This window comes from Theobroma cacao, chromosome 8, assembly GCF_053813885.1.
Source record: "Theobroma cacao isolate CCN51 chromosome 8, ASM5381388v1, whole genome shotgun sequence".
Lineage (NCBI taxonomy): Eukaryota > Viridiplantae > Streptophyta > Magnoliopsida > Malvales > Malvaceae > Theobroma > Theobroma cacao.
In genome coordinates, this window is record NC_142646.1 from 29,410,114 (window position 1) to 29,432,466 (window position 22,353).

The 22,353-nt window shown below is 32.1% G+C and overlaps 1 protein-coding gene and 2 long non-coding RNA genes across 3 annotated transcripts; 2 read left to right on the forward strand and 1 right to left on the reverse strand.

The window, feature by feature from the left end:
- Positions 1–8,842: 8,842 nt before the first annotated feature.
- Positions 8,843–9,449, forward strand: LOC148761331 (uncharacterized). The gene is made up of 2 exons (XR_016028064.1): positions 8,843–8,975; positions 9,051–9,449. It is a non-coding gene; the product is annotated as an uncharacterized LOC148761331 (long non-coding RNA).
- A 3,196-nt stretch (positions 9,450–12,645) lies between these two features.
- Positions 12,646–14,216, reverse strand: LOC148761332 (uncharacterized). Its single transcript, XR_016028069.1, has 3 exons — positions 14,117–14,216; positions 13,399–13,474; positions 12,646–13,007 (listed from the first exon to the last, which is right to left on the reverse strand). It is a non-coding gene; the product is annotated as an uncharacterized LOC148761332 (long non-coding RNA).
- Positions 14,217–16,613: 2,397 nt separating this feature from the next.
- On the forward strand, positions 16,614–17,336 carry LOC148761333 (uncharacterized). The gene is made up of 2 exons (XM_088809290.1): positions 16,614–16,985; positions 17,130–17,336. Exons 1-2 carry the CDS (start codon positions 16,614–16,616, stop codon positions 17,334–17,336), a joined length of 579 nt encoding a protein of 192 aa, XP_088665416.1.
- The last annotated feature ends 5,017 nt before the right edge of the window (positions 17,337–22,353 follow it).

Below are 22,353 nucleotides of genomic sequence, written 5' to 3' on the forward strand. Positions count from 1 at the left end.
TATGCACAACCAAATATAAGCCAAATATCACTTTTGAAATACTTAAAACAATTTTCAAGTTTGAACCAACAAGACCAACTCAAAAACAATATTTCAAGAAGTTTTGTCAACAATAAATGAACAAGTCGTAATGGTTGAGAAAGATTTAACAATTAAGCAACTAATCAAATGGGTTTTCTTGAAATGAAATGAAGTGAAGCAAAATAACGAAATGAAGACACTAGGTAAATATCAAACTTTCTTCAAAATAAATTTCCTACTTGTGCCAAAAACAAAGTAAGTTAATTTTTTAAAATAGATTTTCAACAATAAATCATAAAGCATAAAAGTAAATCAAGACACAAGGATTTTATAGTGATTCGGTTTTTTCAAATGCCTACATCCACTCCCTTAGCTCACTATGGAATTTACAATCCACTAAAAATGATTCTTGTTTTTTAACAAGATGAAGCGATAACCCTCACAACGGCTTTTTCAAGAGATCAAGCAATAACCCATGGTTTTTAACGAGTTCAACTGCAAACCCATGGCTTTCAACAGTTCACCACAAACCCATGGTTTTTAATAGGCTCACCACAAACCCACACAATGATTTTTTTCCAAGATCAATCATAACCCTTACACTAACTTTTCAAGGCTAAGTTAGAACCTTTACAAAGATAGCAATAGTATCTCTAAAAGGTGGATTTTGCTGGTTTGGTACAATGGAGGAAGAATGCCTAACATTGGGTAGGAAGATAAGATATAAAGACGGAAGTAAAAGCATAAAGAAATTTTAGCTCAAGAAGGCTTGGTTTCTCTCATTTTCTTTCAAGACTTTGATCCTCAAGAGTTTGGCCTTTTTCTTTCTTCTTCCTTAACTTGAAATGCTTCCAAATGGTCATTTTTATAGTTGAAAGAGTGTTGGAGCCATTAGAGGTGATTGGAGCAAGAAACTAGTAGTTTTTCTTTTTAATTTTATGTTTAACGGTCATCTAAAGTCGAGTATAAAAGTTCTCTAGTTGATCCACTTCCAAAAAGCTTGTATTTTTTAAGTTTGGCTTCGTGTGGTCAACTATGGCTTCTTAATTCCTCAAATTTTGCAAGTTTGGCTTGGTGTAGTCGATTTTGGCTTCATCATGGTCGACTATGGCTTCTTAATTCTTCAAATTTTGCAATTGTTATGCCTCAGGGTCAACTATAGGGCTTATAGGGTCGACTATGGTTGTCTCTTTTCAAGTTTCTTTGTTCGTTCTTGCCCGTTTTTTCATAAGGTCGACTTGTTTTGCTCTAGGGTCAATTGGAGCTATGTTTTTTCAAGATTTCTTGACATTTTAACATATAGCTTTGGCCATATCGTCCCTATGATCAAATGTTGAGTTAAGATTGAACTTCATGACTTAAAAACAACCTTGGTGTTGTGAGGATCAACCATCTTTGAATGCTTTGAGATAAGCTTCAACACTTGTCAACCTATCTTGCAACTTCAGCATCTCAAAGATGAATATTAAAAGGACCATAAATAGAAATCTTTCAAGCAAATTTAACACTCATACAATTAAGTCATTCAAGCTTGTAGACATTTGTAGAACAAGTGTGTGATAATTCAATAGCTTAAAGAATTTACACAACTAAAACAATCAAGCTCATAATCATGTAAGAACAAGGTATGAAAGTTAAATCATTTCAAGAATTTGTCAAGGATCATTCAAATAATGTTCAAGCAAATTTGATCATTTTGTCATAATGAAAACTATAATTATTTTAAAGCTAACAATTAAAGGAAAGGAAAGATAAGAAATTAAGAGTAGGAACTCTTATAAACTCATAAATTTCCAATGCATTCATAGTTAAATTTAGTATTTCATGCATACATTTGTTGAGACTAACTCTCAAGGATCCAAAGCAATTTGGATACCAAATGTCAAGTGAAAATGATCTTTTTATGTGTGCAAGTACAAGGAGAAACAAGTCAAAAATTGAACACAAATTGAAAAAATGGGTGAAACCTACTTCCTTATTTCTTTTTAAATTTAAAGAATGTGTGATTGATTGTGAATTACTTACTTGAGCATTGAGTGTAGTTTACCTTGCATTTGTTTCAAAATATTCTTTTGAATTTTGCTTGCATAAAATTATTGGTTGCAATAAATGTGAGCATGAGATGCACTTAAACTTGAACATAAATCATTTGATGGGGATGATAAGATGATAATTTGAGCATAACAATATTTGACTACTTAAATTGATTTCATCAATATGAGCCTATAGGAGAAAAGTATTTGCCATGCTTGAGTTTATATTGATATATAGCTTGAGCAAGTTTATCACATGATAAAAATGCTTAAACTCGTTGATCCATTTGAATATTCATGTGCTTGCATTGAAATATCTTTCCTTACTAGTGAAATGTTCAAATGCTTAGTCTAGAAAAAATTCTTGAAAAATGCCTTATGTTCGTGCTTAAATGTTTATTTCAAGAATACCTCCTTTTTAAGCATATGAAATTGATTAAGATGAACTTTTTCAACTTCATGAGAAATATTCTTGGTTCATCTATCATTTTGGTCAAGTCACATGCTTACATGATATCTCATCTTACTTGACCTTAAGATTTGAAGTCTATAACTTGATTTGGGTTATGCTTTTGAATAAGAAATTTAAATTGTCAAGTTAGATTATGATATATATTATGTTGACATAGTTGAAGAATCTTTTGAATGTGCTTTTAAATGTTAACTATGTCCTTCATGAGCTTAAATGATTACATGATCTAAATACTTGTGTACATCCAACCTTAGCTTATAGGCTACCATGATGGACTTAGTTTAAGATGAAAAAAAATGGCCTATAGCTTGAGTTAGCAATGAATACCTAATGAGCCTAAATTAAATGTTTATTTCTTGAATCTTGACAATTGCTATTCATTGATGATTGGATGTTCACTTTAGATATATTCATGAGTTACGTGCCTAATTTTAAATATTTCATAATAATTGGTATCAGTCATGAATCATGGATCATTAAGAAATAGCATACATTAATGAAATTCAACGCTTGCATATTCTTGATAAATATATGTTCATTTTTTTGGAATTAAAATCTTCCTTGCATTTTAATAAACATAATTAAGATCATAATTAATGAAGATAGTCATATTATTACATGTGATCATGCTTGTGCCTACTTAATCATAATACCCTCATGTATGATAACAACAAGTGCATAATGCCTTGGCAATGCTTCATTGACCATGATATTATCTTGATGAGAAAACTTCTTATTGAGTTAATATTTTATACATATTTTGGAGAACACTCATTGAAATGCTTGCTTGAAAACTTTGTAGAAAATAGATTACCAAAAAAAACTTAATGATGATATTCTCATGATATGCCTTTGTTGAGAAAATCCCCTATTGAATTGTCATTCCTTATAATTTTGGGATTTTTTTAAATGTTGATTGACAGTGCTTGGACAATGCATGATTGAAAAAGATGCTTAATGAAAAATGATACCTTGGACAAGCATTGGAACTAATGTGCATACACTTATTGAAATAATGAGTGTTTGAAGCATATATTGAATATTTATTTAAATACTCATGCCTTACTAGTTCGTTGAATATATGAGTATGAGATCGATATGTTGAACATTCTATTTAAATACTCATTTCTCATATGATCATTGTTTATCCCCATATTTTTCCCATGATCCATCTAAGGGAAGTTAAGATTATGTTCTAACATGATTAACCATTTAATCTCTTCTCCTTGTTGGAATTGATCGAACAAATGTTTAAGGGGGAGTTGATCATTGACATTGTCCTATGATTCTTGAGTACTTGAAATCTTTAACTGGTAAAATCTCGACAAGTAGTGTTCATTTTTATTAATAATATCTCTTGAACACCATATTAACTTTGTGCTTAATAATGTCTCATATTTGTTCTTAAATGATGATAGCTGTACTCCTTACTACACTTAGTTGTGTCTAAATTTGTGAATACATTTGCATAATTGATTGTGTCTTTAAATTGCTTACTTGTTGATAACTTGCTTTCTTTTGTTACTTGATTATTTGTTTGAATGAATATGTGAACATATTAATATATAAAGTTGCACACATATCACTAAATCATGTTCACATTATATGAAGACTTATGAATGTTTCATACTTAATTATGCATGTCCAACTTGAACCTAAATGATAAAATACCTATACATTGCTTATAAATATATATCTACATACGGCATTCTTGATGATGACATATATTGTGCCTTGATTGCAATGATTGAATATATTTCTTCATATTTTAATTTAATATCTTGAAAAGAAATATAATATGACCTATTTATATATATTGCTCTTTGAGTATGTTAAACAAGTGTATTTCCCTATGCATTGCTTGATTATATATTGAATGGAAATATATATTGATTTAATGCTCTCATATTATGATGAAAGAATATATTTCTTGACCTCTTAATTGACTATCTTGCATGTAAATATATTTCATGACTTTGATTTGATGGTTAGAAATTATTAAACTTAATGCTTTTATATCCTTATTAATTATCACTAACCATTGTCTCTTGAGTTTAAGTGTTTAAATCTCACACTTCTATTCCTTTTTTATATAACAAAAAAGGAGAAAAGGTTTATGAACACATTGAAATGCTCTTATATTAGCTGAATTTTGTTTTTGAAAATATTTTTGAACTTCATGCATAAATTGAGGGAGAGAATTTTCAAAATTCATATTCATTTCTTATATCTTTCTCACTTACTCTTAAATCTTTTCAATAAGGGCATAGAGACTAATTAAGTTGGGGGAGGTTTCAAGAAATTTCAAATGCAATAAGCTTATTTTTTTGTCATATCAAAAAGGGAGAGATTATTAGCCTTGAGTTACATTTTGTTTTGATTTGAAAAAAATTAAATGTTATCTTGAACATAATGTCAAGCACTTGAAATTTCTCTAATATATTTTTAATCCCCTAAGATCACATAATTGCTTGAAAAGCCATGCATCATTAGAAAATATCATAAAAGCTTTCATACAACACATATTCAACTAAGAAAACAAAGAGCAAACATGCCTTTGAATTTTATTTGATTGTAGTAACAAGGCAATGAAGAAATAGCTGAAAAGAGGCGCCAAAAAGCTAACAAAACCTTAAGACTCAAGTCAAAAGTCGACCCTAGAGATGCTCAAGTAGATCCAAAAGGTAGAAAGAGTGAAAAACTTGAAGTATACAGAGCCATAGTTGACCTTGGAGTGGCTATAGTCGACCCTGATCCAGAAAGCTCAAAAATTGGAAAAAGGCACAACCATAGTTGACCATGGCATTATGGTGGTTAACCCTGGAATCTCTAATGCATGAAAATAAGGAAATGAAGAGACACAGTCAACCCTAATGCTTGTATAGTCAACCCTAACAGTTTAGATTTGCAACTTGCACGCTCTCGAGAATTAGATTGAGTCGAGAAAGGTTATACTTTATTATAGAACCTTAATTTGAGAAATTTGAAGAACATAGTCAACCCTGGGAACATTATAGTTGACCCTCAAGCTTCAACAATGATCAAATTTGGTTCAAACTTGCGTATAACAGCTCCAAACTTTTCACCAGCTATAAAAAGCCGCACTTGAGTCATTTGGAAGTAAGAGAAAACTTGAGATAAAGTTTCAAACTCTAGAGAGACCTCCAAAAAGCTTATCATCACTCTCTAGTTTCATTTTAGTCTTCTACCATGCTTAGAAAAGTTCTAAACTTGCTTTACTTGAGCTAATAAGTCTTCTCTCACTATACTCAAGCTTAAACATTTAGCATCTAGCCCTTGTAGAAGCATTTTCTTGCTAAACATTGTACTCCTCTTGTGAAGGTTTTAGCTTAATCTTGAAAAGCTATTTGTAAGTTTGTGGTTGAGGTTGTGAAAAACTATTGTTGAAGGGTTTTGCTTGATACTGTGAAAAAGCTTTGTAAGGGTTTCACTTGATCCTGTGAAAAAGCTATTGTAAGGGTTTCACTTGATCTTATGAAAAAGCTATTGTGAGGGTTTCACTTGATCTCGTAAGAAGCTCATTTCCTTTCGTGGATTTGAAATTTCTCAGTGTTTTGAGGGAGCGGATATAAGCACTAGAGAAAGTTGAATCACTATAAAATCTTGTGCCTTGCTTTTAATTTTTCCGCATTGTGATTTATTGATTGCATTTAGCTTAGGAAAATATTTTACCTGGATTCATTATTTATGTTTTGCTTGCATTTGACTTAGAAAAATATTTTACCTTGATTTATTATTTTTCTTTTCCATTTATTATTGAAAACTTGCTTAGTAAAATCACACACTTTGTTTTTAACACAAGAAGAAATTTTTGGTTGCAAAAGTCTTGATTTTTATACTTAGTTTTCAAAAGAATTTTTAAATACCAATTCACCTTGCCTTTCCCCTCTTGGTATATTGCTTATTAAGACTTCTACATTAACACCTAGAGCTTTGATACCAATTTTGTCACATTCTGTTTATGGTGGGACATGATTGGCGCATGGACCCAGATGGGTATAGCTCACTAAGACCAAGCAAACCTCTTTACATTCATTCATTCATAAATAAGCCCATTAACCATATTCATCATACATATAGCATACAATATCAAACATATGCATGCTTCCATAGGCAACTATACACAGTTATGGAACTTCTCAACATTAGCAATGTAAAAGCAAACATTTCATACATTATTAGAGTGCCATAAACATATGCACTGTACCATATAACATTCATCAACACCCTCGGGTGCCCATATAGGCTCTAGAGCTAGCTTTACACATTTATCCTTAACATTTATAAAATAAAATGCTAACATTGGCTACATCATCCTAAACATGTTCAATATCCGTAAACATAACATAAAGTAAGGACCGACTCATCAGTGTAACATGACTCAACCTCTAAGCTGCAACTGGCTGCAAAATCACCTACCAAAAGGGGAACAGATCACGCCTTTGTGACACTGGCTACTAGCAAGAAAGTGTTATCACTGATTTACAACTAAAATAGTGAAGGAAAACAATGTGTGAGTCACAAAGACTCTGTGAGAGGATACGGTGAAGGGGACAAGCCAAAGGGGAGAGCTTTTCATAACCATGCACTTGTGAACACAAATGATTTGTAAATCTTTCTTCATTTCCATTATGATCATGAAACATTACATTTAATCTCAATTTAAATAGAACTACATGCAAATCAAGTTTGCATAAACTATTGGAAACCATTTAATTTTGGAAAACCTTTGAAAAGCACTTGAAAACTTATTTCTGGAAAGAATCTACCAATACATTTTACATAGAATGCCTTCTCTCGTATTTTGTCCAAAATGTATCGATTCATGTTTTTCATGTATTGATACATCAAGCATATAACCCACTTTTCTAGGTAAAATTTTGCATAAAACCATTCCTTATGTCCCTTTAACTCACAGGACTATCTTCTAGGCTAGATTTAAGTAAATCAAGCATTCATTCATCACTTTCTCACATACATTATATCATCAATAAACATTCAATCATAAACATAGACTGATAAGCATTAATCTATAGAACCTTTCTATTAGATCATCACATTCTCTACTTATGAGTGGTCTTCACCCCATTCATGTGAGTAATGATTTAATCCTCCCTACTTGGGATTCCTATTGCACTTTTGTGAGTGGCACATCGACCTTACCTACAATTTTTGAGTGGTCCCACCCTACTTGGGCAAATAATGATTGATCACCACTAACATTATCTATGAGTGGCGTATCAGCCTCACCCACAATCTTTAAGTGTTCTCACTTCACTCAAGTGGATAGTGATCAATTCTCACTTTCGTCATAGGATTCCTCAAGTATAGGATCGTTCTCATCCATAACTTGTATCATAAAGTAAAAGTCATTTTTCTTAATATCTTTGGCATATTTAGTGATAACTCTATTAAATAGAGTTATCTTGCCACATATTGAGTACTAAAATAGCTAAATCCTTGAGTTTTAGGTGTAGCTTTAGGTAGTTTTCATTGTTTTTCTTTAATGTGTTAAACTCCTTCAAGCTGGTAGCCAGCCAGAGCTTGCACTGCGAGTATTTTGCAAAATTGTTTCTGTGATACAATTTCTATGTTTCTGGCTAGTAGTCAGAATGCTGTTGATTGCAATGTTAAGCTAATCTCTTTTGCATGCTTTCTTGGTAGACATATGAGATTGGAGTTGTTGGAAGGGGTAGTGGCATATCATATTGGTCGGTTGATGAATTTAGAAAAATTCTTACTGGTTAGTCAATTATAGTCCAAAGCAGTTAGCTCTTTTCAGATATCTGGTTCCAGTTGTTCCATCTTTCTTCTATACTAAAGAAAGAGGAGAATTTGTCACTTATTTTCCTGAGTTGATCTGGTCAGTCTTGGGATACCGCCGCTGCTTCTCTTTCTGAATAACCTATAGACCCTCATCAGCATAGAACAGCTATCTCTTGAACACAGGTTTAAGTTTGGCTTCAATGAGATAATAAAATGGAGCACCTACTGACTTATCTAACAGACCAAGAATTATGAGACTGGATTTATTTTGCTGTATTATTGCAACTTTTATTTACCGAAAAGATATTGGTTAAATTTAATAGAAATAAAATATATCAATAGGTTAAAAAGGTTCAAATACATTGAGATATTATTAAAACTTACTAGCAATTAATTGTGGTTAACCCAAATTTATTGTTGCTCATCTTTTGCTTCCATCTGTCGCATTCAGTTCCTTTTCTTTTATTGTGCCTTTTTTTTTTTGTTTGTTTTTGCCACCTCTATCAACATTATGCTTGGGCTTCGAGGAGGGTGATGCAAGGAGGGCATTGCGATTGAACAATCAAGATATTGGGAGTGCTGTTGATTTTCCTTTTGATGAAAAGACAAAAAGAGCAGTAAAGCGGGAGGATGAGATCCGACGTAGAATGGAAATCGTCTCGGTATAATATACTTAATGTCTCTTTATACTGCCGTATTCCTGTTATGTACAAATAAATAACCCAACAAATTTTCAGGGAGCAAAAATAACATGGAGTGACGCTGTTGAAGAAGGCCGTGAATCTTGAGAAATTGGAAGAATTAGTCATGATTGGGTGAGAAGGTCACTCCCATCTTCTTGTTTGTCTTTTTTGATCTTCATATTAATAATGATATGATAGCTATCATTTTGGTTTATGCTTGTGGGCTGGAAGTTTGGGTTGAAAGTTCTGAGTTTTTCAATCATTGCTTCATTGTCATGAAAGTAAAATGAAAACAAGAACTGTTTGTTAAGGAAACTGTCCCAAACTGCTGTAATGGGTTTTCGCAGTTATTTTTCTCTTTATCATATAGACTCCATTGTTGCATCTACAATCTGGGTTATTTAAGCTTGATTGATCTTTCTCATAATAATCTTTCTGGTATTATTCTCAAAATCATATCTACTCTCACAAGGGAAGAACCCTTACATATCTGTCTGGAATATATCTCTTTTACGGTAAGTTGATTGATGAGATTCCCCACTAAGTCAAAAACTTCCTACAGATCCTTGTTTTGAACCTAGCTCTCAACATAAAAACTAGAAAAGAAATTGAAGGCATATTTTGATAGTTAATTGTCGATTAAGTAAAACTAACTAATTTTAAAAATGCTTACCATGTACATGGAAGGCAAAAACAGTTGGAATTCATTTTAAGAAATTCATGAAATTCTCAATTAAAAATGATTAATTAAAAAATTTGAAATAAAAACCGATAAATTAATAAAACTTATATAATGTATTATACATATAAAAAACAAGGAATATTAATAATAAGTTTTAATGTCTTTTAATGATATCCTTAATCAAAATTATAATAAAATTTTCAATTGTTCATAGCTATATCAGTAAGATTTTCCATATAACTTTGTGAGGAGTTTCTTTGGTAGAGTTTCTTTAGTTAAGTTCTTCAAAAAGATAACCTCATTACTGATATAATTTTGATTTTATTGTTAATAAACACAACCTCAATAAAAAAGAACTCTACCAAAGAAAGTCTTCACAAACTGACTGATTTTCCATATAATTAGATGGCATCAATTTATTGACTTTAATTCTAATTCTAATTTATATTTAAAATTTTTAATTAAAAATTTCACAAACTTTACTTAATACTTTCATTAAGTATGTTTGGTATGAGGGAAAGAGGAAGGAAGGAAGATAGTGAAAGAAAAATAATATGTTTTTAAGAAAAATAATATGTTTTTCCATTCTTTCCTTTGTTTAGTGAGAGAAAAATAAAACAGAAGAAAATAAATAAATTTGTACATTTCTTTTCCGTTCAACTCTAAATCTTTTCAAAAATTAGAGAAAATAACTCTTTCCTGTGAATCAAATATCTTATTTATAATTTAACACTTAGAGTTACAAACTACGCTCTTTCGTTTAAATATGCGATAATCCGTATGATGTTTAAGTGGATGCTTCCACGCAAGCTAACCAATAACTCGTTTATATCTGAATAAACATCAATAATAATTAAAAATTAGATTAAGGCAACGTATATCAAAATCATGGGATATACCGAATGCTATAAACGTAACCACTTGGGTCACATAAAGAAAAATATTTTATTAATATTGAAATGAGTACAAACGGACTAAGACACCCCATCGTCTGGTCATAGGGGTAGCTCTAGATGATTTGTAACAAACATACCTTTACTAGTAAGGCAGTCCAATAATCCACCAACTGCTTACTCCTATAAAGAAATTATGAAGTTTTATAAGTATTTCACCAATAGCCATTACAATGTTTGAAAGGAGACATTTTCCTTGTGAGTACTTAAGACTTAATCTCCTATGCAATTCTATCCCGTCAAAGTCCAATACAAGGTTAGCTCATGACACTTGAACTCTTTCTTTTACTTTATTTTCTATTCTTCACACTTATAAACTTTATTTTCCATTCTTCATACCCAATATAAGGAAAGAAAAATAACTTTTCTTTCTCTTCTTTTATTTTCTCTTCAACTTTTTCTTTTCTGTATTTTCCATCAGCTATAGTGTAAATCTCTAAATGTGGCACTATCATGCATTCATATACGTCCAAACTTATACATAGGGTTAGAATGGAATATTGATGCCAATTTTGTCAAGGTCTCTGCTCAATTTTTCTTGGTCAAAAAGGTGTTGTCAAGTGTAAGCCTTTTGTTTTCCAAGACCATATTAATAATAAAAGCTAATAATACAACTTTGAGGTACCCACACGCATTCGCAGTTGAGAAAAGAAATCAGGTTAGCATTTTCTATCAATCAGGGGCGTCGCTTGGCATCGTTTTTTCTCCGAGAATTTTTTTAAATTTTAATTTTTTGTTAAAAAATTGGTGTGATAACGGAAGGAAAAGCATTCCAATAAATATTTTTGTCATTTCTAAATCCATTTAGTTACTTTATCATTCATCTTAAACGTTTTATGATTTCCTTTTATAAGATCACTAATAATTATATAGATTTTGGAAGGCTGTCATTAAAATTAAACAAATCCTTTGAGTTAAGTGATAATTATTTTGACATTTACATTGCATCATCCTCGTTTGACCTTTCATCTTTAAGAGTAGATTGCAAACAGATTCAGGAAAAAAATCTTGCAATCAATGGTAAAGTTGATATTTTATCTATGTAATATTTTGTATCATAAGATTAGGTTGAATTAAATAAATTGTTGTGAAGATATAAAATAAAAGTATAATATACAAATAAACTTCTAAACTATTTAAAAAAATTCAAATAAACCTTTATACTTTTATTACGTTCAATCAAATTTTTATATTTTTCTTTTAAGTTAAATAAGTCCTTATACTTTTATTTTGAGTCAAATAAGTTCTTATAACTAATAATTAACTTAGTCAAAATGTCACAACCCGGTACTCCCTTCGAGTCCGTGACATCCCCCGCGATGTCTCGATAGACATTCATTACCCGGAATGTCAACCGAAACCTCGCAAGGCTCTCGCATCAATTTTACATCTCCCCTGTGAGCAATAGTTACTAAATATCATTTTTTAAGGGAATATAAATTATTTTTAAATCAAAACAAACAAAAAAAGTAATTTCTATCGTACAGGGGTATTTTGATCATTTTTACTCAAAAATTTTGAAACTTGGTAAAAATACAGCATACGATCGAAAAATATACATTTATTATCTAAATATAATTTTAGTAATCTAAATCATTCATTTAAAATGAAATTATGGCTTATCAAACTAAATAAAAATATTAAATAAAATATTTTATTTTCTTATAAACAATATTTATAGAATCTTGCATAAATAATTTTTGTAGCGTAAGAGTGAAATAAATTCATATATAAATTCATATATATAATAGCACACTAAACCAGATATACAAAAATATTCTACAATGACATATGGGCCTCGATATAACTGAAAATATGCAAGACTGTAGACGTTCGAATTCTAAGGATGCAAATCCAAAAGCAATCCTCGACAAAATCAGCTGTCTACAGACTGTCCTGAGCCTAAAATGGGTGAAAAGAATGGGTGAGTTTTTATAAACCCAGTGAGTAAGCAAAATTCATCTATAACATCTAAAGCCGAGTAAATGGAGACAATTAAATCATCACATCATAATATAATTCATAACATTCAAAACTCATTTCAATTCATATAAAATAATTACATTTCATCAAAAATAATCAGCAAGGCTTATGACTCTCTTAAAACTTGGCTTGTGCCAAAACTCATACTCGGTGACACCTTGGTCTGGGCATCCAACCGAGTCCGCCAAGACTGTTAAAACGATATATACACATAAAACATGTTTTTACGTTTAAAATTGTAGTCGTTCCTTAACGTTGACTGAGTTTCACCCTCACGTGGTGGTTCGGCGTGAAGTGAACTCTAAATATAGGAGATACCCTCTGCGCCTCTCATACTAAGGTAAAATATAACGGGGTTTACCGTGCCCCTCTAATAAGCTGGTCCACGAAAACCTGCCCATTGCAGTAAGCTAATCAATTATCCCACCAAATCAATAAAAATTTCGGCAATATGACATGGCTAATATGATATTACCTAGCCTATGTCACGGGAAAACAAAACAGTTTATATATTCCACACAAAACACAAATCTAGTCATTCATGCCATCACATTGTCATAAGCCACCAATTCAAACCATATATCAAAACACGAGTATATAGTCTCTACTTACTCAATTTCCAAAACCAGTATTCAATTTCAAAACAAGTTATAAAACTCATTTCATTTAACCAACACTTCAATTTTAAAACATAATAATTTACTATTTAAACTCATTATTCTTTAAAATATAAAAACGAGTAGAAACAACTTTAGATAGTTAAGATAAAAAGTCTATTACTCACCATAGCGGGAGTTTGGAGTATTCCTATTCTTGGTCCTCAGGTATGATATCTTTACCCTTATTAGAGGGCTCACCACCTATACATAATACACGACACGTAATTCAATATATTTGTGCCAAACTGTTATAAAAATATTTCAAGCTCTATATGAATGCATGAAATTGAATGAGAATTATCCAAATAATCACTTAAAGACGGTGTTCTACGTGGGTTCAATTATGATCAGACTGAATTTGTATTTGACCTAACTCGAACTATACACTATTGAATTAACCAAAACATCCTATTCAACTTCAAATATATTCATTTCACTTCCAATATTCCAAATACACCTAAGTACCTCAATGAGCTTAATTATGACTTAATTCACCGTAACCGAAATTCATTCCGATTTCGATATCCGATACCATAAATCATCAATTACGAGTTAAATAACATGAAATACAACAAAATTCATCATCAACATGTCATCTATAAAATTCGGCCAAAGAGGTTTGTTGAAAGGCATGTGATTTTCTTGCTTGTTTTTCATGTCAATCATCATCAAACAACTAAAAACACTAAGATATCATGAAATCTAGCAAAATTCATCACCAAAACCTCTCTCCCTAAGTTTGGCCAGCATGTATTCCCTCATGGAAACTTGTGTTTCATCCATAGAAAATGAAAAAGAAAGCATGGGTAAGGTAGATCTTAAGCTAAAATTGAAAAATCTTACCTTTGATTGTTTTGTTCCTTGAAATTCAACAAATTTCTCTTGGATTTTCTTCTCTAGGGTTTGCTTTTATTCTTTTCTCTTTGTTCTTTTCTTTGGCCAGCCATGAAGAATGAAATGGGAGAGTTTAAGTTGAGCTTATAAAGGCAATTATAAAAATATTAAAACTTGACATGTGTCACCATGTGATTGGTCCATGCTTAAAAACTTAACAATTAAGCATTTGCTCACCACCACATATAATTTCTTAATTATCCAAAGTATAAAATGATAATAGGTGAAATTCATGGGCTTGACAAGTGTTATAGTGGTGTAAAATTTTAAAAATTCTGATTACGTCCTTATGGGCACGTAAAATAACTGTTTTGCCCTTATGCTCAAAATTGAAAATTTTCACTTCTAAAATTCAAATCATGCTCCAATTAGTCAAACTTGGTCAAAAATTTAGTCCAACATTCTAATTTTGCCCTCGGGTGGCAAAATGACCATTTTGCCCTTTCGTTATGAAAATTCCTAATTTGACTCCAAGTTAATCCTCAAACTCTGAATCATCATATTAAAATATTCTAAGGTTCAATAACTCTCAAATACATCCTAAATCTCTATTCAAACTAGTTCGAGATTTTAATCGACTTAATTGTACCACTAGGTACAATACTGACTTTTAACGATCCTCCGAGGCATCCAAGTATGTAAACATGCTATCAAATACATGAATGACATGGCAAGTATATAATAGAGTTGGGCTTGACACAAAATGTTATCGGTTATTCTATATAACTTGACATTGACATGAAATACTAAAATATCATAATTGATGATGATATGACATGTTGGCATATCATGACATGTTAATTTAGCACTATAACATGATCACGTGACATTTTTCACAATCCACATCAATGCCATGTTAGTGTCATGTAAATATAAAATGACAAATGTCATTTTTACTAATGGCAATTAGTCAATCATTAGTTATAAAGACTTATTTGATCCAAATTAAAAGTATTGGGCCTTAATTAAATGCAATAAAAGAATAAGGACTTATTTAAATATTTTTAAATAGTTTAGAGATTTATTTGAGTATTATGCCTAAAATAAACAATTATACTAAAACTTTGTTATAATTAATTGGCAGTAGGCATATATATATAGGTTACATATGTTGGTCCCGATAATATGTGCTAGAGGAGGGGTGAATAACATAATTTGGCCCTTAACAATATTGAAAACTAATTTTTAGAACTTAAGAAAATAAAAACAGAGTATAAGATGCACAGCAATTTAGAGTGGTTCGATCCAAGACCTACATCCACTACCTTGATTGTCCAACCAAGGATTTTCCCACAAATTTACTAAAGACCGGTGAAATTCACAAGCTTTACAATCGCTTTTAACAGGCTCAGCCAAAACTTTTTACACTAGTTTTTCACGAGCTCAACTAAAACCCCAAAGTGGTTTTCCAAGGCTCAACCACAACCTAGAACAATCAAGTTATCCCAAGCTTGAATAACCCTTTAGAGTAACTTCCTCACTCTAAGAATACGAAAAAAGTAGTAAAAAAAAGTACCTATGATCACTAGTTGATCTGAGTGGTACAAGATTGAGTGCTAAATACAAATGCAAAGAGTAGGCATTTAAGTGCAAACAAGTGCAGTGAAGCTTTTTTGATTTTTCTACTTTCTATAGCTCAAATCTCATTCAAGGCTTCTCAAAACTTGTTTCTCATTATTGGAAGACCCTTTTATACTTAGAGATGCAACTCTGATGGTAGTTTTACAATTTATGGCCATCGAAAACAGTTAAGGATGAGTTTTAGTCATTTATCTGTCTTGTAGTGCTTTGGTTCAAATTACAGACAGAGAGCTCTTAGTCGACTGACTTGGTCGACTAAGTTGATTTTGTTTCTGGTTTGTAGATCTTGGCAGAAAGCACTTAGTCGACTGACTTGGTCGACTAAGTTGGTTCTGTTTCTCAAACTCTTCAACCTGTCATTTCTCCAATTTGAAACTTGGTTAACCAATATTCTTCTTTGCTTCACCAATAGGCTTCCTCCTTGTTAGACAGTTACATCTTGTTATTTTTATCCTTCTTTTTCTTTTGACATACTCTTTGAAAAGTTAATTAATTAATTTCATATATTAATTTTCCTACACACTCAAGTAAAAGTATTAGACACAAATAAATTGGAGTGTTTTATTATCATCAAAAACTAATAGAGCCATCAACATATGAAAAAGATGTATTTGAATGTCATGTCAAAAATTATTGGAGGATCTTTAATTTCCATTCTCATACAAACAATTTTAGGGATTATTTTCTATGTAATCTTTCCTTATTAACTTTTACTTTACTTACACTCCAAGGAATTTTAAATATATATATATATATATATGTCTTTATCTTATTAATAAAAAGTAGGGTTTTTTGATTCCATTCTTTTGAGATATTTTATTTTTCATGGTATGAGAGTAGATTACAAAACCCAGATTTTTTTTTAATGGCTGGAGATAATGCAAACAATGACAAAGGGAAAAGTACTGAAGAATTGGTGGCGAGTGCGAGTGCTAGTCAAAGCAAGGCCATTGATACCTCTTTTTCGTACTACTTGCATTTGTCTGATCATCCAAGCCTAATTTTTATGACGCACCCTTTCAGTGAAAGTGGAGATAGCTATTTCACATGGAAGCATAGCTTTATGAACAAGCTCTATTCCAAAAACAAAGCATGTTTTGTGGATGGAACGATAAAAAAATCAGATGTTGATTTCTCGGATTTACAATCATGGATAAAATGTAATGCAGTAGTTCTTTCATGGCTTACAAATGCACTTGTTAAGGAGCTTCAAGGCAGTGCTGCTCCTATTGAAACTGTGAGAGAAATATGTGAAGATTTGGAAGAAAGATTTACTTAAAGAGTGGCGCCAAGAGTCTACAAGTTGAAGCATGCCATAGCCTCTTTACAACAAGAGAAATCTTCGATCTCATGCTATTATGGTAAATTAAAAATCATTTAGGGCGAGTTACAGGGTCTTAATCCTATCTCGTTGTGCAATTGTGGATGTATCTGTGGTGCGGAAAAAAGAATGCAGTTTATGCATGAAGAAGAAAAGGTTTTTAATTTCTTGATGGGACTTGATGAAGAATATTCAACTGTACGATCACAAATATTGAGTGTTGATCCATTGCCAATTCTTGGAAGAGCTTACGCTAGTGTAGCATAAAAAGAGAAGCAACGTTCGATCGCTACAACTCTTGCACCCATCATTAAAGCTACTGCCTTGCTAACTAAGGAAAATGAATTGTGATAAAAGAAGAACAATTATAGGAGTTGTGGCCAATTTCCATCTTGTATCCATTGTGTGAGGTCGAACCATGGTAAAGAGAATTGTTACAAGATGATTGGTTATCTATCACATTGGTGCAAATTTGGAAGGAAAAGTGGCAAACAAACTAGTGGTGATCAATTGTGTACCCACAGAACTCAATGGGATGGTGGCATTGTTATAAACATGTCTTCTAAAGTTACTTTTGCCGCCATTGTGGATGAAGTTGGATCACCAATCCCAAGTTTGACTTCTGCGCAACATCAGCAATTACTAGCTTTACTAGGTAGTTAAGAAACACCAACGGGTAACCCATCTGCAAACATAACGGCCTCTAATTTTTTTGGTAAGAAACAAATGAATGGGTTGTTGATACAGAAGCCACATATCATATAACCCACAATATAGACTCTTTATTAAATGTGGTATCTCGACCCAATATACCATCAGTGCAAATTCCTAATGGTGAAATAATAGAGGTTTATGCCTTGGGCCAAGTTATCCTTGGAAAAAGATTAATCCTTAAGTGAGTCTTTGGGATTGCCAATTCTTGTTTTAATTTATTGTCTGTTAGTAAATTGACGCGTGATTTACATTGTACAGTAACTTTTTGACCATATTTTTTTGTGATTCAGAACTTACCCTTAAGGAAACTAATTGAAATGCATAGAGAGCGAAATGGTCTTAATTACTTGAAGCCGATGAGAAGGGAAAAGGCATTGATAGCTAGCAATTCGATTAATTCAAGTTTATGGCATCAATATTTAGGGATTTACCAGTAAATCGCATTCCTCTGGTTCCTAATTTATCTATTTCTTTTGATCGCAAGAAGATTTTATTTTGTGATGCTTGTTGTAATGCAAAACAAATGCGATTATCTTTTCCCATCAGTACAAATAAGACTATGCATGCCTTTGACTCAGTACATTGTGATATTTGGGGCTTGTACAGAACAAAATCATTCTCTGGATCTCATTATTTCCTAACTATAGTGGATGATTTTAGTCGAGCAACATGGGTTTTCCTCATGAAATACAAGTCAAAAATCAAAACATATCTACTGCAATTTTTCAATTGGGTTTATACACTGTTTAACTTGCAAGTTAAAATTCTACATATGGACAATTGATTAGAGTTTACTCATGAGGATTAAATGACTTATTATTTTGATCATGGCATGGAACGTCAATCTAGCTGTACAGACACACCATAACAAAATAAAGTTGTTGAGCGAAAGCATAGGCATCTTTTAGAAGTTGCACGAGCATTACGATTTCAAGCACTTCTTTTTATTTCATGTAAGGTGAATGTGTTCTTACTACCGCATACTTGATCAATTGTATGCCACTTTCTGTTTTACAAAATAAAACTTTATATGAGGTTTTGCTTGGAAAGAGTCCTACATATGACCATTTGATAAGCTTTGGATGTATTTGTTACAAGCTTTTAAATAGCAAGTCGCGCGAAAAGTTTACCCCACGTGCTAAATTAGTTGTTTTTGTTAGGTATCCTAGCGAGCAAAAAAGATATAGAATTTATGATCTTACAAATAAGAAGATTTATGTTTTGGGGGATGTTCATTTTTTGGAATAAATACTTTCATTTGCAAATTCCTCAGCAGCAAAAATTGTATAGCCACTTGATTTGGGTCACACTACTACATTGGATAACCGTTCAACCATGTAGTGCCCAATGTCACCGATCTTGGGCATAGTGAGTCATCTATAAGCATCAACCCATCTACTAACCTAATAGGGCCTGTGTCTCATAACAACAGGCTTATAATAGATGAACCCACATTGCCAACAGCTACACATGGGTCTGCTACGACTGGGTCCACCTTCTTCACCGATCCACATGAATCTTTTTCACTTGCTAGTAGTGGGTTTGAGTCAATTAGATCTGATTTGTCAACCACAATAGCCTCTTCATCTTACCCAATTGATTCTAACTTGGTCAATGAATTCGAAAATATTATTTCAGAAGCTCCCATTATTTTAAGCAAACGACAACAGCAAGTTTCACGCTTTTTGTCTGGTTATGATTATGTTTTGCACCCTTTTCTCACTCTTTCAAGCATCAAGCCACTTTCATCTCCTCCTTCGGCCAACTTAACGATACATCCTCTTTCACAATTTATTTCTTATTCTAAATTTTCTATCAATCACACTGCCTTCTTAGCAGCCTTTTCGTTCACAAACAAGCCAAACTCATTTTTTCAAGCATTCAAACATGCGCATTCGAGAGAAGCCATGGCGAAGGAAATTTTCGCTTTAGAAGCAAATAATACTTGGACTTTACAACCCTTACCCCTTAGTAAACGGATTATCAATTCAAAATGGGTTTACAAAGTCAAATATCAACTAAATGGAAGTATTGAACGCTACAAAGCACGTATTATTGCTAAAGGTTACACTCAAATTGAGGGTGTTGATCTTCATGAAACATTTGCTCCTCTTGCCAAATTGGTCACTGTGTGCTGTTTATTGGCACTTGCTTCGATTAAGCATTGGGAATTACATCAACTAGATGTGAATAATACCTTTTTACATGATGACTTGGAGGAAAAAGTCTATATGAAGATTTCACAAGGGTTTGCTAAACAGGGAGAGCAACGGGTTTGTTGTTTTCAGAAATCTATATATAGACTCCATTAAGCATCTCAAAATTGGCATCACAAGTTTACCACTTCTCTTCTTGCCATTAGTTTTCAGCAGTCAGATGCAAATCACTCTTTGTTCATCTTCTCTCATAATCGAAGATCTTTTATTGCAATTCTCATATATTTTGATGATCTCATCATCACAAGAACAGATTTCGATCACATTTCTAAGCTAAAACATTATTTGGGTGCAAAGTTTCACACCAAGGATCTTGGCAAACTTAAATACTTTCTTGGAATTGAAGTGGCATGATCTCCAGCAAGTATTGCATTAAGCCAACGCAAGTATGTACTTGATATCTTAGTCGAGAGTGGTTTCACAGGCTGTAAGCTAGCCAACTTTCCCATAAAGCAACAGCACAAGCTTTCACTCGACTCTAGTGAGATTTGCATTGATCCGGGCAATATCGTCAACTAGTAGGTCATTTACTTCATCTTACCATCACTCGTCTAGATATTAAATATGTAGTACATATTTTAAGCCAATTTCTGCATGCCCCACGACAACCATATCTTGATGTTGCTCATAGGGTGTTGCATTATCTCAAAGGAACCCCAAGACGAGGTTTCTTGCTTCCTTCAAATGGTTCGTTGTCTTTGCGAGCATATTGTTATGCAGATTGGGTAGGATGTCCCATAACAGCAGATCTACTATTGGCTATATTATTTTTCTTGGGTCTTCTCCCATCTCATGGTGATCCAAAAAACAAATTGTGGTTTCCCGTTCTTCCATTGAGGCTGAATACCAAGCCATGGCCACCACCATTAATGAGATCATTCGACTAATACAACTCTTGCGAGATCTTAGAGTGACACACATTACTCCAATTCCCTTGTTCTGTGACAACCAATATGTTATTTGCATCAAAGCCAATCTAGTCTTCCACGAACAAACAAAGCACATAGATAGCACATTTAGTCACAGACTGTTGTTACTCGGCTTTTTTTTCACAGAACCAATTGGTTAATATATTCACTAATGCACTCAAGTACAATTAGTTCCATAAACTGTTGGTCAAGTTGGGCATTTTTACCTTTCTTACTTCAACTTGAGGGGGAGTATTGGAAGATCTTTTATTTTCATTCTCATACACACAATTATAAGGATTATTTTCTGTGGAATCTTTCCTTATTAACTTTTACTTTACTTACACTTCAAAGAAGTTTAATATTAAAATACTTCCTTTTGTGATATTTACTTTTCTTGCACTGCAAGTAAACCTTGTATATATATATATATATGTCTTCATTTTGTTAATAAAATGTAGGGTTTTTTGAATTCATTCTTTTGAGATGTTTTAATTTTCAAAAATACTCACCCATTTTTAATGAAATATGATAGTTACATTTTTATAATTTACTTTTACTTAGACCAATATTTGAATTGTAAGCAAATTGCAAATAATTTCAAAAATTGGTATTTGGAATCAGCGTGAGGGGAATATAAAAAAATAAAGGCACATACACCCATTCACCAACTAACAACCAAATGGATCTCGAATAAAAAATTAATAAAGGATAGCCATTGAAATCTAGAGGGACCTAAATGCACTCCAACACCGAAAATAAAATGGAAAAAATTAATGAGAATCGATTTCATGGTTGACGCCTAAGTCAAGGTCTCCTCAATAATGTAGTCTATTACACAAAAGTCTAGACATCAACTGATCATGAAAATAACATATATTTATATTCCACACTTTCCTCGAAAACTTGATACTCGATATGAAAGCTACAATGGAGCTTAATTTCTCCCTTAATTAATTGTGGTATATTGGTATGAAATTTAAAAATAACTCTAGCGTGGCTGGTAAAGCAAAAATAATAATAATGGAAATACTCATCCCGTTCTTATGAAAATTGAGGCGGTTAACAACAAAACAAAAGCTTTGATTAGGAAAAGAGAAAAAAATAAATATTTTTGTCGATATTGTTACCATTTTTAAATTTTAAAATTTTAATATAAGATTTAATTTAAAATAAATATTTAATTATAAATAAGGAAATTATTATTATATTTTTATGCAAAATGAAATTTATTTTTATTATATTGTACTCGAAGTTATGAAATTATCGTTGATATGGACTGATCTTTGTAGGCAAAGTCCCTGCACACTTTTCCACAAAGAAACATCGCATGAAGATTGACAAGTACTTTCCTGGTAGAATTGTGAAATGATATGGAATTTGACAAGTGCGCAAGTGGAATGCAATTTATCCAAACTCCATTTTTGAGGCCAAACAACTCATTAG

Excerpts from the sequence above, each read along its gene's own strand:
- LOC148761333 (XM_088809290.1), top strand. The coding sequence starts at position 16,614 with ATGGCTGGAGATAATGCAAACAATGACAAAGGGAAAAGTACTGAAGAA. Across the intron at positions 16,986-17,129 it reads GTGCTGCTCCTATTGAAACT|GGCGAGTTACAGGGTCTTAA; the intron begins GTGAGAGAAATA and ends AAAATCATTTAG.